The sequence below is a fragment of the Acanthochromis polyacanthus genome, chromosome 1 (assembly GCF_021347895.1).
Source record: "Acanthochromis polyacanthus isolate Apoly-LR-REF ecotype Palm Island chromosome 1, KAUST_Apoly_ChrSc, whole genome shotgun sequence".
Classification (NCBI taxonomy): domain Eukaryota; kingdom Metazoa; phylum Chordata; class Actinopteri; family Pomacentridae; genus Acanthochromis; species Acanthochromis polyacanthus.
The window spans coordinates 21,903,059-21,921,394 of NC_067113.1; the positions used below are offsets into that span (position 1 = coordinate 21,903,059).

The 18,336-nt window shown below is 39.0% G+C and overlaps 1 protein-coding gene across 1 annotated transcript; it reads right to left on the reverse strand.

The window, feature by feature from the left end:
• Positions 1–36: 36 nt before the first annotated feature.
• ncmap (non-compact myelin associated protein) lies at positions 37–17,316 on the reverse strand. The gene is made up of 4 exons (XM_051958048.1): positions 16,731–17,316; positions 4,459–4,565; positions 3,491–3,575; positions 37–1,163 (listed from the first exon to the last, which is right to left on the reverse strand). The coding sequence occupies exons 2-4, from the start codon at positions 4,550–4,552 to the stop codon at positions 884–886; spliced, it is 459 nt and encodes a 152-aa protein (XP_051814008.1). The 5' UTR covers positions 4,553–4,565; positions 16,731–17,316; the 3' UTR covers positions 37–883.
• Positions 17,317–18,336: the final 1,020 nt, after the last annotated feature.

Below are 18,336 nucleotides of genomic sequence, written 5' to 3' on the forward strand. Positions count from 1 at the left end.
CTTTCACTTAATTTTAACACACAAGTGACCCACACATCGAAATATTGCATTTTTATTAACATGTCACTTAATTTAATAAAGACCCACAAACAATACAAATACAGGGAGCAACGGAAATAAAGTGCAAAATACTTTGGTGTCAAATTAAAAAGGATTCACATCAGCAAGTTAGGCTGACAGATGTTTCACAAAATGTCTCCATTGTCTCATCATGTGGTAAAAAAAAAAAAGACACTGATATTTTATAGATTTCTAATAACTAGTCTAAGTGAATCTTTGAGCAGAAAAACAAAGACAATCATGCAACTCAAATCAGATTAAGTAAGGAATATAACTGGTCAAAATAAATCTGCAATAATAACATTTTCTCAGTTACATTGGTTTCCACAACAAACTGATTTATATTTTTTCATACTGCCTTTGTCCTCTCTAAGGTTTTTCCTACATTTACTCACAAACTTGTAAGTTTTTCTTAAATACAGAAATGTACACAGTTAAGACCAACATTGTCCAGCCATTACATCCTTCACTACACATTTCTTCATTGTTAGTAGTGAAGCAACATTAGCAAGCAGTACAGACATTTGTGACATTCAATCTCTGAACACTGACTTTAGCCAACAAGCAATTCTTCAAAAGAAAGCTTCAGTTTTGCGATTCCTTCATGGCATCCACTGTGAACGTTTCCTTGTTCTATGTTTTGTACAGCAAAGGGACATCTTGTTATCCACATAGTCACCAGCAGTGGCTCAGTTGGTGGAGACTGACAGTGACAACACAAACGTCATGCATTGATTTTCCACAGGATTCAGTCAGCACAGTATGTGGTCAGGGACAACACATTAGTCAATGCTTGTTTGGAGACCAAACCACAGTCTTGATGTTACGTGTTTCCGAACGACGGATTATCGTGTATGGTGACCACTGTGGAGCCGCTGGTGGTGCTGAACTGCTCTAAGTGATTTTCCTCCACGCTGCTGAGCTCTGCTCTGGGCAGATGGAAGCCGTTCTCCAAGGCCGGGTTTGAGTTGGTGATGCTGCCCGACACCGAGTTGATTCCAGTGGTGCTCAGCGGCATGTTGCTCTGAACGGTGGATTGTGATAACTTAGGACGAGGTTTGGAGCCCCCCCTGGCTCCCAGGACTCTGGACGCATGTGTTCGCCTGGATAAAAAGAGACCGTAGTGTTTAACAAAATCACATTTCTTTGTTCAAATTTATTTGGTTGCAACTGGAAGAGATATCTCTCTCTCATTAAACTGTTTAAGTGTTACTTTATCAGCAAATTAAAGCAATAAATAAATTACCAAACACATCTGACATAGATAAATATATATAAAAAAATTCTATTATGTCCGCATTGCCTGTAGGCACCAAGGTCCAATTATCACACTTGAACTTGGCTTATGGCTCTCATCCAGGTTGTTTTCTCCTGACTAGATCCTTGTTTGTGTTGTATCTACTCTCAGATGTATGTGACTTTGGACAAAAGTGTCTGCTAAATGAAATTGTAGAATCTAATAAATACAATTCTGTGGTTTAATTTAAATATATTTTCTGTACCAAGACATATAAGACATAGGTTTTTAAACTGTCTCTTACATATTGGACAGATAGATAGATAGATAGATAGATAGATAGATAGATAGATAGATAGATAGATAGATAGATAGATAGATAGATAGATAGATAGATAGATAGATAGATAGATAGATAGATAGATAGATAGATAGATAGATTAAACCTTTATTGATCCCACAGCTGGGAAATTTACAGTGTCACAGCTGCAATACAAAAACAGTTTGAATAAAATAGAGCAGCACACAATGCACATATCCTGACCTGCAGGTTGACAAAAACATTATTAGGAACATAATTAAGTTATTTGTTTTCACATGCTATACCCAAATACATTTTCCTCAGTAATTTGTACTTCTTAATACAATTTATAGGGAAGGTAACATTATAGAGAGCAGTTACAGGTTAGCCTAACCCTACCTCTGCTCATGCAGCGACAAAATGAAATGCACATTACATGACTACCCCTCAGTATTGACGATAAGTTTCAGAAAGTTAATCTAATAAATAAGTACTTTTACTTTGGCTTTTGTTGATACTAATCTTGCTCTTGAATGAGTCATATTTGAGGTATCTGTACTTTTATTTTGAAATAAAAGATCTAACTACTTGCACTGAAGACTTGGAACAAGATTTTACTGGACCCTTTCTGTTGAGAGAGATGCATAAAATCATAAGTCAGCTTTTGGATTTGGACCTGTCAGAGGATAAATCTGAAAAGTTGGACGTTAGCAACATGAGAATTAATAAATAGCTTAACTGACCTCCAACACTGCATTTAGCAGGCATGTCATTGGGAAATTACCAAATAAGTGAATCCTTGGAAGCGAGGGAGTGGAGCGACTGAGCCTGGGGGAGGGTTTGGATGCAAGAAATTTTTGAAATTTAAAGGCTGAAATGGTGCATTCTGGAGAACTCTGACACCAAGAATTCTTTAAACATGAAGGCTTAAAAAAATGTCTGTATGGGACCTTCTAGGCACCCCCCAAAACAGCACAAAGTCATGTTAATGTGATGAAACCAAATATTTATACTGGATTCAAATTTGAATGAGCCACATGAAGTCATCACTATGTGTGCTTTCCGATCGACCATGGGAGTGAGCCTCTTCTGTTGAGGAACTTGTGGGGCAATGCCACTGGGTTGCTGCAAGTACACACTACTGATCCCGTATGTTTGGTCCTGTTGTCGCGTCTCTTCCCTCCGCCGGGTGAAAAAATTGCTGGGCATTTGATGGTTAGAGCGCTTTTCGTACAATTTCCTGGCATGATTTTTCATTTTCATGTGGTCTATCAGCGCTTGGCATCCTCTGTCGCTGTATTTTGTCTCATCGTCGCACACCATGCATCTCGCTTTCCCAGTTACATCTAACTTTCGATAATGCTCTCCAATCGTTGTTTCCAACTCGTGCTTTTGCCAGCGCACTGTTGACAACTACATGTGATCCAACCCTATACCCCTTACACCCCATATTTTTTTTCTCATCGAATCTGGGCGATTCACAGTGGGTCTCAAAATTGATACCTCAATACGCGAATTTTCACGTATCCACGACCAAATAACATTCCTGATATAGTTTTACTGCAGCTACAGGGAAGCTGTACTGTTTTCAGCCTTGTTAAACAGTGCTAGAATAAACAATCTAAGAAAGGAATTTCCCTCTTTGCATGTAGTGCTTGTACACTATGCATGCGGCCTGTACATGAGGTTGTCACAAGCCAAAATATTTGACAATCACTTTCAGTAGAGTTCTAATGATACAGACGTCTGCTTTTATAAATCTGTTTCATCTCAGACAAAGATAAAAAGCAGCAGCAGTCCGCCTTGAAGTGGATCAAAGTGGCATAATTGTTTCACAGCTCGCTCCATTCGGTATGCAGGAATCATCTTGTCAAGCAGGAATGTCGTCTCACCTGTTGTATGTCTTCAGTATGATCAGTAGAATGGCGAGAATGATGATGATGCCTATGACGATGACAGCGATCATAGCGCCAGAACCTGAGAGACACGGAAAGGAGGAATGAGCAGTGAACAGCGGGTTTGGAGTGTTATGTGTATATGTGTCTCTTTTTACACATTCCCTCTGGCCTACTTTTCACTGGCTGCCAGTCTCTTATAGAGTCAACTTTAAGATTTTGGTTCTAACCTTTCGGGCCTTGCATGGTCAAGCTCCTTCTTATATTTGTGACCTGCTCCAGCCTTACTCCCCTGCGAGGGCTTTAAGGTCTGCGGATCAGAATTTGTTAAAGGTGCCACGTACTCGGTTTAAGACCAGAGGAGCCCGATCATACCAGGCTGTTGCTCCCAGGCTTTGGAATGATCTCCCGCTCTCTCTCCGCTCAGTTGCGTCTGTTGACGCTTTTAAAACACAACTTAAAACCTTCTTGTTTGCTCAGGCTTTTGCTTAGTTTTTGTGGCTGTTATGATCCTATTTTTAGTGTTGACTATTTATGTGTATTTAATTGTTGTTTTTATTCATGCTGTGAAGCACCTTGTGGCTCTCTGTCTGTGAAAGGTGCTATATAAATAAAATTTACTTACTTACTTTACTTACTACTTGTGGTGCAACTAATTTCATGGATCCTTTAGAAGTAATGTGTCGTAGCTTAGCAACGGCATCACGAGCAGGCAAACACAACATGGCAAATATTTTCTATTAAGTGTATGTGTGCCACTCCTGTGCAAACCATGTAGATTAGATGACAACAGGGTGTTATTCATGAGGCTTGGCTTGTCGTCTTGTTTGAATCCGAGTCTCCAACATAGGGGACAGACTGAAGATCTGATGGGAGCCTCCTTATTTACTAAAATCTGTTTTACTGAGGATAAAGAAACACTACAGACACCCATCCACACACACTACAGAGGAGATGAACCTTACTCTGGATGAGTATTTGTTCTCTGGTCTTTGTGACGGCGGTTGTGTTCGAAGTTGCTGTAGTGTTGGTCACAGGTGAGGCAGTTGAAGCTTGCATCTTCAGTAAAAACCTGCCAAGACAAAAAAATAGAACACTTCAGCTGACAAAGCCTCCTTGAAACTTTGACTAAGTATCATATGCAGGACTTTCTGTCAAGACAAAGCAACGTCCTCAATAACCATATTACAGATTACTACAAGAAGAGAATGAGGAAACAATATGAAAAGACAGATTTGGAGATAAAAAATATCACTCTAATAAATGTTAGTGAACAGTGGCTGGCAGAGGAGGCAGCCTAAAGGAATAAATGTTTTATGGAAACCACAGGAATGAGGATGAAGCACTAATCAGAGTAAACTTTACAGTAGCTAACATCAAAACGGAAAATTCATTCACTCATTTCAGACTCTGATTTCTCAACCATATAAATGTCATGAAACTGTCTGTCTAGACGTGAGTGAACTTGTGCTCTTGTGCGCTTCATCAGTTGACTTTGAGATCACACAGCCGTCTGCTAAAGCTTTGAGAACACCTTTGTTGTTTTAGAGATGCATTATCAGAGAGAGTTGGAAACAATGTCCGGACATGTAGGACAGGTTTGCGGCAGCTCTTGTCTTTGGGCAATCAACATGCATGACATATGACATTTACACCCATTTCCTTCAAATCATCATCCTATTTCTCAAAATTTGCTAAAATTAAGTAAATAGTTACGTGTGCACTAAGAGTCAAGCAAAGTCTTGTAAAACTGACAAAGAACCTCACAAGAAGTAGAAGGAAGAATTATTTTCCTGTTGATTTTGTAGGAGTAAAAAATATTCCTTGTGATATCCATGTAATTGTTATTGTTGGTAAAATAAATGATACCCTGCAATGAATTCATCTTTAAAACTAGAAGTTGTACCAAACTTGGACCGCCCGGCGACAAAGATGACCCCTGTGACCTTGAAAATGAGGTCACGGTCACCAAATGCGAACTTGACCTGTGTCTTATTATGGTACACCTGTGTACCAAATATGGTGAGGCTACATCAATATTTTATGAAGTTATGGCGCGGAAACCAAATTGTTACAGACAAGCAAGCAAGCAAGCAAGACCATGCAGCTCAAAACAATACCTTCCGGAAAACGCAGTTTTGCCGGGCGGTAATAAGTATTGTGAGAATGTATCCTGACAAAAGATGTTATCCAGAAACAAGCAAAAGTCCCACATTTTAAGAAATATGTTTACGTCCTTCCTCTGACTAACAGCGAGGATTGATATCACTCTTATGTCTGTCTAATCTGAATCCACAGCAGCTGCTTAGCTCTGCATGAAGACTGGGAACCAGTTACTGAAGTCTGCTTCTAAATGAAGGTAACACAATCTACCTACCGACATCTTCACAGCTCACTAATTCACACACCATATCTGGGTTGTTAGTCTGGAACAAAGCCTGTATAAAAGGACAAATTGCTGTTTTTACGTTCAGGGTTTTGCACTCACTAGAGCACTGATCTATAGCTTTTTTCTGAAGCCTCCAAAATATATGATTTACTCTTGACTCAGGGATATTTGCAAAAAACAAGAGGATTTTGCACCATCCGATTGCCAAGTGTGCGCCACATGAGGGCAAATACCTTCAGGCAGCGAGATCATGGTTTGATTTCCGGTTGGCTTGGACCTTTACCGTCATTCCCCTGCTCTCTTTCCACAAATTTCCTGTCTCTCCCCCACTGTCACTGTCTAATAAAGGCAAAATGGCAAAAAAGAGACTCATGATAAAAAACCAAAAGAACAAACTACAATGTCCAGCTGTTTGGGGAAGCTAATGAACCCTTTTTATTATTTAATGCATACATTTGCGATGAATGGGGCCGAGCTACACAGACAGTATAGGAATGACAGAAACTAGTAAGAAATAGAATTGTTTTTTTCAGGGCCTTCTAGCCTTTACCTTAAAGACACTTTTCTCTAAAGTCACATACAGCCGTGGCCATAAGTTTGGAAACGCTTGTGAATCTTAGAAATACCACAAAATTGTCACTTACAATATACAGCCATGGCCATAAGTTTGGACACAGCATGACTTATGTCTGTTTTGATGTCTATTACAGAACATAAGTATATTGTAAATGACAATTTTGTGGTATTTTCTAAGATTCACAAGCGTCATGGTACTTGTGTCCAAACTTATGGCCATGGCTGTACAGCCATGGTGACTTCAGTATAAACATATTTCCTTTATTTAAATCTCTTTAAAGAAAAAAAGTGCTAGAAAACCAATGAGAATAGTATCCTCAGTTTAGCCATAATAGTCACTTTATACCTACAAAGGAATGTTATTGTGCAAAGTATGTCCTAACTGTTCTGTACATTGCCAGCAATTTACGTTATTTAGCTACCAGCAGACTGTTTTTATCCTTAAAGTACAGTGAAGTCATCACCGACATCGCTGCAATCATTATGTGTCCTGCAGAGATCCTCCGTCATTATTAGGATCGCTGACACTGTTCAGGAAACAATCTGCACACAGCTGGAGGTCAGGGCTGTCCCTGTAACTGATTCCTCCTCTGACTGGCTCACAGATGACACTGACACTTTGTTTTCAAAGGTCTGTCAATGAAATTTACATGCAGGCTTATCACAGCAGCTTCCCCTGCACCTTTGTTTTAGAAATGTCACGTGTACTTCACTTTCCACTTGTGCTACGCTGGAACTGGACGAGCGTCATCGTGAGACTTCCTCATCCTCCTCTCACGTAGTGCAACGTAAAACCGGGAGTCAATAATGAGGTCACTGAGTCATCCAAGCCTGACTCAGGAACGCCTCATTAATCAGAAGACTTCATGTACCATGATGGCATTTGTGGCCCCACAATACTTCGATCCAAACGCGCCCTTCTTTAGACTTTTGTTATGTAAATCTGGCTCTTTTCTGACTCTTCACATTCACTTCTCATTTCATGTTCAGTGACTAATCCAAAATTCCTCCAGTGAGAAAACATGGCATTATTTTTGTGACACTGTCATGGAAATAACAGGCTTTGCAGTTATGCTTGATATCTAATTTTGGCACCAAGCGGTTAAAATTATTGGACGCAGATGAAGAAAGAATTAAAACTTTACAGTTCGAATGTTAGTTAGAGAGATTTGTGTCTGCTGGGAGTGAAGCACGGCGGCACAATCAGAACAAGCGGACCAAATTTGCATCAGCTATAAAAAGCTGAAAAACCCCGGCACACGGAAGAGCAGCCCCAGACACACACAAAACCCATCCCTGGTTTTCTTTCTTCTCTGAGTTGGATTGACTGCTCTGTTGATTGCAGTCAAATTTAGAAGAAAGTATGCAAAACCCTCCGTTTTACGGCATCGCACGTGAGTTACAGCTGAACACTGTGGCTTTTATTTAGCACTGACTGGATTAATGAAAGGTTAATCGGTGCTGTCGCTTCAAAATTACTGGCAAGAATTGGGTAAGAAACTACAACATTAATAGCAGTCTTGGAGCCATCACTCATCACTATCTAAAAAATGCATTACTTTGCTTATTTACTCTTTGTAGAAAGTGATATAATACTCCTGCAACATCACCTGAGATGCTTCGCAAATGCCCACATTTCAGCACAAACCTCCATCCTAATAAGGATAATATACACAAGAGCTGTCTTTTGTGCTCTTGAATGCAGCATAAACATGAAGTCAACAGCAAATTTGGTGAAAACTGCCTCCAAAACAAAGATTAGTTGCATGAGAATCGAGGAGGCAAAATAAAAATAATAAGTAGAACTGATCAGTAACTGTGATGTGATGGTTACATTTACGAACAATTTTGCATTACATTACTGTATCACAGATGATTGTACACGTATTAACCCACAATACCGCCTGTGGATAAACAAATTCCTCCCATCTTTATACACTGATCTAGTTTTACAGAGTGGCTGAAGTCAGAATAATAGAAACTTCACTGTCACATTTCAGCTACGTACAGGGCCTGTTCCTACAAAGCGCCTCTTATAATAAATGAAAACATGGGAGGTCAGCTGCTTCCTGAAGAAACCTGAGACTGACACACTCTGCGTAGCCTCATTATCTCCAGCCACAGTTACAGAAATACAATTATTGGCTCTCCGGACTAGAGATAGATGAGAAGATCAACTGTACTCTCATGTCAGTAAATATGGAACTGCAGCCAGCAACCTGGATACAAGGGAGATAATTACATAGTAACCAATATTCTTATCTTATTCTAGGGAAGAAAAGGAATAAATGTGTTTCCCAAAATGCTTCTTAAAAGGTCTGGTTGACAGATTTTATCACAGCTGGTTAAAAGACGAGGCTACAGAGGTTATCAGGTTAGATTTCAGTGTTTCAGTCTGTAATGTATGAAAACACACAGCTGCTTGTACGCATAGCCTTAATCACCATAAATGTTTACATTCTATCTACAGTCTACGCATATCCTGTAAAAGTCCATTTACAATCCCATAATATATGCACATCTGAGCCGTATCACCTGGCACAGCTAATAGACGTTAATACACTGAGACAGAGCACAACAAGTAGGTACGGAATGAAAAAAAAGTATTCTGCAAACCAGAATTCTGACATTGTCTCACTGATGAAAAATCAAATCAGAATTTTAATTACAGGCCGACGACGGAGTCACGAAGCTGCAACTCGATAGCCGTGTGTGTCTTATCCAGCTTCCTGTTCAACAGCAAATATTGCACAAGTGACTCTCCAGGTGTTGACATACTATTAAGTACAGAGATTAACCGTGGTATACATCATGTTTGCTGTTTGCTGAGGTGACAGTTTCTGATAAGCAACACTGGTAACACCATTGTTTTGGTAACATAGTGGGGAATACAGTATGCGGCTGATGTTGGCATGGTGACGTAGCCGGACAATTATCCGAGCCGGTTCTATTCATATCGCTGAAAAGGGTAAAATTGCATCAACAGTATCAGGTTTTGGAGAGAATTTATAGTCAGTCGGTTGTCAAGAGAGATGGATACTATTATTCAAGTAAACTCTACTCATTTCTTAAAAAATTTAAATCTTCTAAAAAATAGAGCGATTTTACAAATACTTGCCTTTTTATGGACAGTTTCTACAGTTTCTGAACATGACTGAATTTCACTATTTTTTAACGTGCGTGTTTCCAAAATTCAAATTTGCATTCGTAAACTTACACTAACAATAAAGTAACCATTTTGGGGTTTTTTTTTTATTTAGAATGCACTATATCAATACAGATTGAGAGGGAAAAGGGCAGCAGGGATTCAATTTTCCTTTTTTATCTGTAGGATATGAGCTAAAACATGCAAAATTGTTAACTGCTGAAATGTGAGGAAATGCAGAATTAAGCCACTAAAATACATCTTTTATATTTGTAGATCTAACATTGAATCGATATCAGATAGGTTGAAGAAAAAATGAAATGAGAGATGGATACTACATAGAAAGAAAGAAAGAAAGAAAGAAAGAAAGAAAGAAAGAAAGAAAGAAAGAAAGAAAGAAAGAAAGAAAGAAAGAAAGAAATTGAAGTGCACATTTTTCACAATATAATAAAGCTGGTAGAAAATTTATCAAAAGAATTTGAAAAAGAGCACAAGTTTAGTTAATTGCTTGAAAAATCCAATAATGTGAAACAGTAAATGTGTTCTTGGAGTTTCCAAAGATGTATAAAAGTATGTGCTTTGATGTAAACAGGAAACAGTAACATATAAGATGTAGAGAGTACATGTAGCGGGTAGAAACTAACAAGTTTATCTCTCATTCTACTCACTTTTCATACATTACTTCAATAAATCCAATAAATTAAAAAAAACAAAACATATAATGTGCCAAAATTCAGGGTTTGCTAGTATAGAGCAGAGATATATTTGGCTAAAGAAAGTTTTTAATGACGTATCTCGGGGAAAAAAATACAAATTATGCAACACAATAATCACGTTGACATACTGACAGGCGGTACAGTTATTTTGCTCGTTGATTTTTTTTTTTAAACAAGAATATGAGAATTATCCTTCCTCATTACATCCTAATGACTTTGTCCATCAGTACATGGCACCTTAAGTCAGCTGCCTTTAAAGGGGAGTTTTCAATCAATCCAAATGATCTTATCTTGAGTTTCAAAGTTGCTTCAGGTTATTTTGCTGCTGCTGCTGCTGCTGCTGTAGAAGGTACCGATGCTATCTCTGGACAAAAACTCTGGCAGGGATTATGTGTACCAGCTTTTATCAGGAGGAGGACTGGAGGAAGCAAAAGATCTATCGATAGTCTTTTCAATCCCAGGAGGGGAAGTTTGTTTTCATGGCCTACATGTGTTCTAGCAAAACTGGGCTATAAAGAACTTCACCGTTGATGTAGAGCATGTTTGCTGCAGTTACTTTATTGATTACATATAAATAATTGGCCTCTGAGTGGTGTCTAAAGAGATGTTTCACCATTAGTGGATGGTGGATTGGGTGTGTCGGCAGACGTGGGTAAGACAGACTGATGGGCGGTTACACTCAGGTTTGGTGATCTGTGGTAAAAGTCACGTAAGGATCCACAAAGGAAACGCCTACAGCCAACACACCTTTAATTCATGATTCAACTGGACTTCCTGTACCAAAACAACTCGCACTGGGCACCACATCACTAAAACATTTTGCTGCCACACATTGCCAATAATGTTATGCATGAACTTAAGCTTATTAAGATGCGCTTGAAAGGTGTTCAATATCCAAAATGATCAGATGACATCCAGGGTTAAATAACTGAGATACATTGTGATAACCGTCGAGCTTTACAGGTGTTGATAGATGGATTTTGTTGACCTTGATCAAAACCAGGACAGCTGTTTCCCCTGTTTCCACTTTTTATGACTGCTCTGAGTAGCTTCGTATTTACTGTATGGACTCAACACTGGCACCAGACTTTTCACAGCATGTTCATCAGCTGCAATGTTCTTTGTGTACCAACCAAACAGCATAATCAGCTGATTAACTCAGCAAGAGACTGGAAATACCAATAGCCATAAACATACATCCTTCATCGCCCTGATAACAGAAGGGAAATCAGGAAAATTCAAATGTTACAGACTATGCATGGGGAAACATGGAGAAGTTGCACATCTGAAAAAATGCAGCTTTGAATCTGGGATCCTCTTCCTGTAATGTAACAGTAGTGAGCCTCTGCACTGTAAAAACAAATCTAAAAACCATAGAAAGTTGTGCAATTCTGTCATGCTAATTGTCTGTAAAAATAATCAGTAAAATAATGATATTTTCAGCTGATTTGAATACAGTAAAACAGCACAATTTTACATTGCATTGTCAAGGAAAGAATTAGTATTTGTAAAACTGCATTTTTTAATGCTGATATTATGCATCATTGCAGCATTGGTGTGTTTTCATTTTATTTTATTGTAAACAGGAAAATATTGCAGATATTATCTGTAATTTCACAAAACAGGAAAATCTGTAAAATGGCAATAAAAAATTTACCATTTTTTATGACTTAATATAGATTTGTTTCTGCAAATAAGCAACTATTCATAAAATAACAGTATTATACAGTATAACACTGTAAAAAATCTATTACATTTATTTTATTATACATACATATATATATATATATATATATATATATATATATATATATATATATATATATTTACACTTTGACATTATTTACAGTTTAGGTCTGTTTTTTAATGTTGACATGCAAACTAAGAATTTTTTCTGTGATTTTACTTATTTTATTCAACAAAATGAGGATTAACCTATAAAATAACAGCAGCTTGCTATGAGAAATTACAGTTAAAAACTTAAAGTTTTTACAGCATGCTGATCACAAAGATGACACTACTGAATATTAACCAGGTGTAACATTGTTTGTATGAGCAGAAAAAAATGGACTTCACGTATTTAGTTTCAAGGCTTCGATAAACACTTGCGACTGAACCAACCGTTGTCATTTTTTTAAATAAAATTTTTCATTTAGGCTCGTTTTATTTGCACGAATGTTGGCCATACATTTTGCAGAGGTTCAAACCGGCTTCAGTGCAGCTTAATTTCCCAGAGGGAATCAATTTTGCTCAATATTTTGAAAGCAAAGGAATTTCTAACTAATACTAATCCGATCACTTTGTTCTAACGCTAGTATCAATTTCCTCATCGGCCACTCTTGTCCTCGCTCTGATAATAGTTTGTTTGTTGTTCCGCAAATTGCAGCTATTCACCAACACCACAGATTCAATATCCTTTCTTCCACCCTTGGTAAACAAATCATTTATTGGACTCAGCGCAGAACAGGAACAACTTAGTTTCCTCTTTTTTTGTGCGAGTGAAAAAAAATACTTGAAGCCGCCGAGTGCTTCAACTCTTTCCCCTCTGCCTGTCCACATATTAAACACAACACAGTTGCCTGCACTCACAATAACAAACACATTCAAAGCACGACCTTCATCGAATGACCGTCGGAGTCAATATTTAAGCAGTCACTTTGAAGCAGCTTAATTAGACACAAGCGGAGCCATTAGTTCCCTTGGCATGAAGCAGTCTGAGATCACAGTAGAGGTCATCTGTAGCACGTCACATTTAGGTTTCTTATATCCACATGTCACACTAAAGAGGGATTTAATCATGACTTCTATTGACCTCAATCAGCCACCAGGGATTTCCAGCAGCACTAGTAGGTCCTTGGTGATTGACGTATATGATGAAGTGACACGCAAGATTTAAAAACTAATCAATCTAAAAATATATGCGCAGTACAGAGCAAGCGTACCCTGACAGCTAAGAGTGTCAAAGTGAGTTGCAAATGACAGAAATCACAGCAGAAACACTGTTATGTCATTAAAAGGAAAGAACAAGCTGCACTGTCCTAGAAATTCTGATGTGTAAAAGTGTAGATTTCTATGTGCAAATATCACCCGAACGCCAGAATTAGTTGGACAAAAGTAGGAGTTTTATATTGTTTATAGCAAAGTTCTACATAAAACATGCAAACAATGTACTGTTCATGATATAAAAAAAAAAAGAAAAATGATCTCATATTATGGCATAAAAAAGTCATTTTACTCATCGGTACTTTGAAGAAATGATTTGATTGATGCATTCATCCTTAAAATTTTAAATTCGTGAAACAGATTGATGAGTATCTGTTCTGACAGAATAAAGTGGAAGGTGCTCGCCAATGTGTGCGCCAATTAAACCAGTTTTGGAACTGAAGACGGTGACAATCACATCGAAGTGAGTCCAGCTGAACGAGTCATATAAGATTGAATGCCAAACAGTATCTGGTTTTCAGATTGTTTGTGTACGACCTCAAAAACTGGAATCTTGACAGTTTCAGTGTTAAAACATCAAGCTGTGGCATTGTGTAACAAGTATTCTGGCTGTATTTACACTGATCAGGAGCAAATTATACAATTAAAATTCTGCCAGTCAAGTATTATCACGAGAGCAACTTTCTCAAACTGTATGAGAAGAAGCGTTCATTATCCATTCAGCTTTCCCCGGGAGTACAACAATCCGGTAATAGGACTAATATTTTTATGCCAAATTAAATGATTCATTGTAACAATGTGTCAGTCAGAACACAGTCATCCAGTAGAGCCGGAGTTCCCTGGGAGTTTCCCTTCTAATTAACACCTCAGTGTATCCTGATGCAAATCACGCAGCTTCTGCTGATGTTAGGACAGTGTTTCTTGGTTTACTGCTATGTCTAGTATGCTTTCTAAGGTTGCATAACAAAGCATACGTCCAAACAATGCTTATCACAGTTAAATATGATAACAAACGAAAGTCTACACACCAGACGTGAACCTATCGTCTACAGAGCCTCAAGGTAATTAGGATTTTATGTGAAAATGCCCACTTCCTTTTAGCATGGCTGAGTAATCTCACTACAGTCTCCACAGTGCTCCACGTATGATAATCCCATAATTAAACAATAAAAAACACTTTGGAAAACAAACTAGCTACAAACGAGTGACATTTCAAAGGGATCCAAGTTATAATTTGAGCCGAATTTTCAACATGATGAGGTAGGTGAACACAGCCTTTAACCCTGTCGACCCTCAAACACACAGGTGGATTAGGAGGGCACATTATTCCAAAACAAAAAAAGAAAAAAAAAGCTTAAAATTACACCATTCATTGAAATTAGAAACTGTAAAAACAGAAAAAATCCTTGAATTTTCAACGTTCAGACAGCCCTTGATTGTACCATATGAGATGTAAGGTTCTGTCCACAAAAATAACCAAACTGAAGCTTAAAATCCTGATATTTAATTAAAAATTGTTCATGCTACATGCTTCATGTAGCAATGTGCCAAAAGATAAATCATTTGCACCATATTTAAAAAAAAAAAAAAACACCCATAAACCATTACTGACTCATCTACAGTCAACAGTCTCGTCAAAAAAATTCTACTTGTTTGCTGTAATGGGTTGAACTGCAGGCTGTGTTTACACATAGCATATTGGAGCAAAGTACGGGGACAAGTTACAAACATTAGTGAGATTTCTATAGTATGTAGAGTCACCATACTCCACATGTTGTGTTCTTTTTTATTCAATGTCTGTAAAACAAATAATCAAAGCAATTCAACTTTTGTCCTTCCTTTATGGTACTATAAGTGTGTCATGCGGCATAGAAGGTATTTCTGAGTTCCCATTACCTCTTGACAGAGTTGTGCTGTGTCTATAGAGGTACATGACTTTCTATTGATGGAAAAAAGTTGGTAAAGTGTCAGGAGCACAAAAATAGACAGAAACTGCTGGAGTTCAGAGGATTAAGCACAAAAAGAATATCTGTAGCCAGATTTAATGAATAAAGATGAGTAAAACACAGTAGGAGACCTTTCCATTCTGATTCTTAAAACTGCACAGATGGTTCTCTTCAGGGTTTTTCTCAGTCTGTAGCCCAATTATAGATTCTATTGAAGAGGATTTAGCTAAAATCATATTGTTTCAAATTATTCCCAAAGTTCATTATTATATAACTTGGCTAGCCTAGCAGCGCTAGACCCATGTTCTGAAGGCACAAGGGTCTAGGACCGCTCGACAGGGAGGGAGGCGGGCTAAAAGGTTGTCTTTCAAATCACTCTGCAGCAATTGGGTAGGTATACAACCAATCAGTGCAACGAATAGCTGACAGAGTTCCCAGAGCACCGGCGGATTGTGGCTAAGTCCCATTAGCTTCCCAACCAGCGGAGCCAACTGGTATATTAAGGATTTGCCGTATCCCGTCGGCATAAGTCCAAATACGTCTTTCTTCTCAATGAAACACTTCAGTGCCGTCCTTTGTTTATCTTTCAAGTTGAATTTTAGCTTCAACTCTTTAAGGGCTGTGACCAAAGCCGAGTCGAAAGATAACTGTTCATTGTGCGCCGGTTGTTTCTGTCAGAATCGTGGCGCCTCTGTCGTCACTTAGTTCAGCCCGCCTTCTGACTCTACACTTCATGGTGATTCGTCCGGCCAGTTTTAGGAGCATCCAGCCTCGAGCCTTATGGAGGGTAACTAGACCCACCCTGGCAGAGAATTAAATTCGTTGCCGTGGGTTGTCTAGCGCGGCTAGGCTATAACTTAGCATGAGATGAAAAAAATGTTTGTCGTTCCTTTTCGTTTGTTACAATGTTTGTATGGGAAGTTGTTGCTGGAGTCTGTGTTACGTATTATTAAATTTGTAAACTGAAAATAGCATGATTGAAATAAAGAACTGCACAGGCAGCTGCCCTGGGAAAGGAACAGCAAATCACTGTTAGTAAAACACCAAAACAAGGCCACAAGCACAAGAGAAATACTTCATCGACCACTTAAATGATATTCAAACTAAAACTCGTGAACTTGAAATTAGGGCAGCAGCACTTCACAAACAGCGGCCAACTTCCTACAACGTAGTGGCAGCTGATGAGATGATAAGTGCAGCAGTCACATATCAATCAGAGATAGCCTGATAGTGATGGGAACTGAAATTGAATCATCCTAATTCTGTGTCGTTCCACTGGTTCGGCAGTGAGAGCAGATTCATAAATATGACAGTCCTTTGGAATGTGAGCTATTCCCTTTCACCTGAGGCTCACCTGCTGTCTCGCCATATTGTCTGGGAGAACCCCTGTTCTCACACACTCTTGCAACACACACACACACACATTGAAAGGACTGCTATGACAGAGAAATGACTCAACCTCAGGACTTTAGGCGAGAACAAAATCTATTGGGAAGAAGCAGCGATTAGTTCAGTGACTTACCAAACCGTCTCCTCTTTAATCTCAGCCCAAGTATTCTCCAACCAGTGTTCAGCCCCCTCCCTCAGCTGACCGAGGGGGGCATAGTCCACCGGTGGAGGGCTTGACGGTCACGCCGAGTCTGGGGAGGGAGACAGGAGGGAGTAAAGGAGTGGAGGTGAGCTGCTCCGAGACGAAAATAAGTCCCAGATGCTACTAAAGTGACACACAAAGCACCACAGAATTTTAAAAAACAAGCCGAAATGCCTCTGTGTGTGTGGTTTCTGTGGGAATCAGAGTGTTTATGTGGCGAGAGAGGAGGAGAGGGAGTGAGTTAGTGAGAAGGAGGAGGGTGCTCCACGCTTGCTCACTGGAGCTGCTCCTCGGTCAGAGTAATATTCTCATGCACCTGGTTTTTCAGGTCCTGCCGCCTGGCCTTTAGGCGTGCCGCAGCCGCTGATCAAAAAGTAAGGATCCTCTTCTGAGCTGGCTGCTCTCACCATGACTACGGCCTCTCAGAATTCATCTGTCTGCGTCTTACAGGATGTCTCTGCAAAGAGGTCGGAAGTGCATCCTATTAAAATTGACACAAATGCCTCAAAACAACATCAGTGCCATTCATATATATCTTTGAGTGACTATGAGTCCATGGTCAGCAAACAAAAGGATCTCTCTACGTGTCTGTGCATGTTGTGTGCATGTAGTAAAAGTATGTGTTTTCAATGTTATCACAAATCTATTCATCATGAACACATTTTATGTATGGAGTTAAAAATTAACCATGTGAACAACTTGTTCAAAGGGTACTGGGTGTGTGAGCAGAAAAGATCCAGCATCGAACAGCCTTTTCTTTTATTCTATTGTGGGACAGGGAGCTCCATTCAAACACCTGTCAACACTTGTATGGAAGCTGCAGACTGAACAGGATGTTTTTGTTTTCTTTACCGGCAATAATTGATCCATCGTTCCTGCTGTATCTCTTTCTAGCACGCGAGCTCTTTTAGCACAAGCTTGAGAGTCTATCCCCAGATCTGTGCCAGAGAGACATCAGGATCGAGGCTCGTGTTCCCTCCAGGGGTTAGGTGGCGCCCGTGATAATAAAGCAAGTCAGTGTTGTGCCTTTGTGAGAAAGTGTAACTAAACTTCATTCACGCAGACACACATTGTTCTGCTTCACCCAATAGGCTGCCAGCACTCTTTGCAGCACAGAGCTGACATCCTTCAGTTGCAGCTGAAGAACATTACATAAGGGTAGAAGATGGAGGTCGAGTTTCATTAAGGATAACCCATCTCTCAAAATGGCCATGCCAAATCTGCACATATCCACATGATAACTCACTGTCATATCCATATGCAAATCCAGCTAATTTTTTATGTTGTCTCTATGAGAACTTTATTATTGCATCTATATTTTATAGGCTTAATGTACAATTTTGTGCTAAAATAGTTTGATTTCACTGAGTGTGAGCAGTCGGGTGCATCCATCTGTTCAAACGAAAGTCACCAAAGTAGCACAGCTTCTCTTCAGGGGACCACGATACAGATTTGGAGCTTCAATTTCTTTCATTTTTCAGACATTTCAGTTTGGGCCAACTATCACCTCTAAGCATGTAGCTTTTTCTTAAAAACA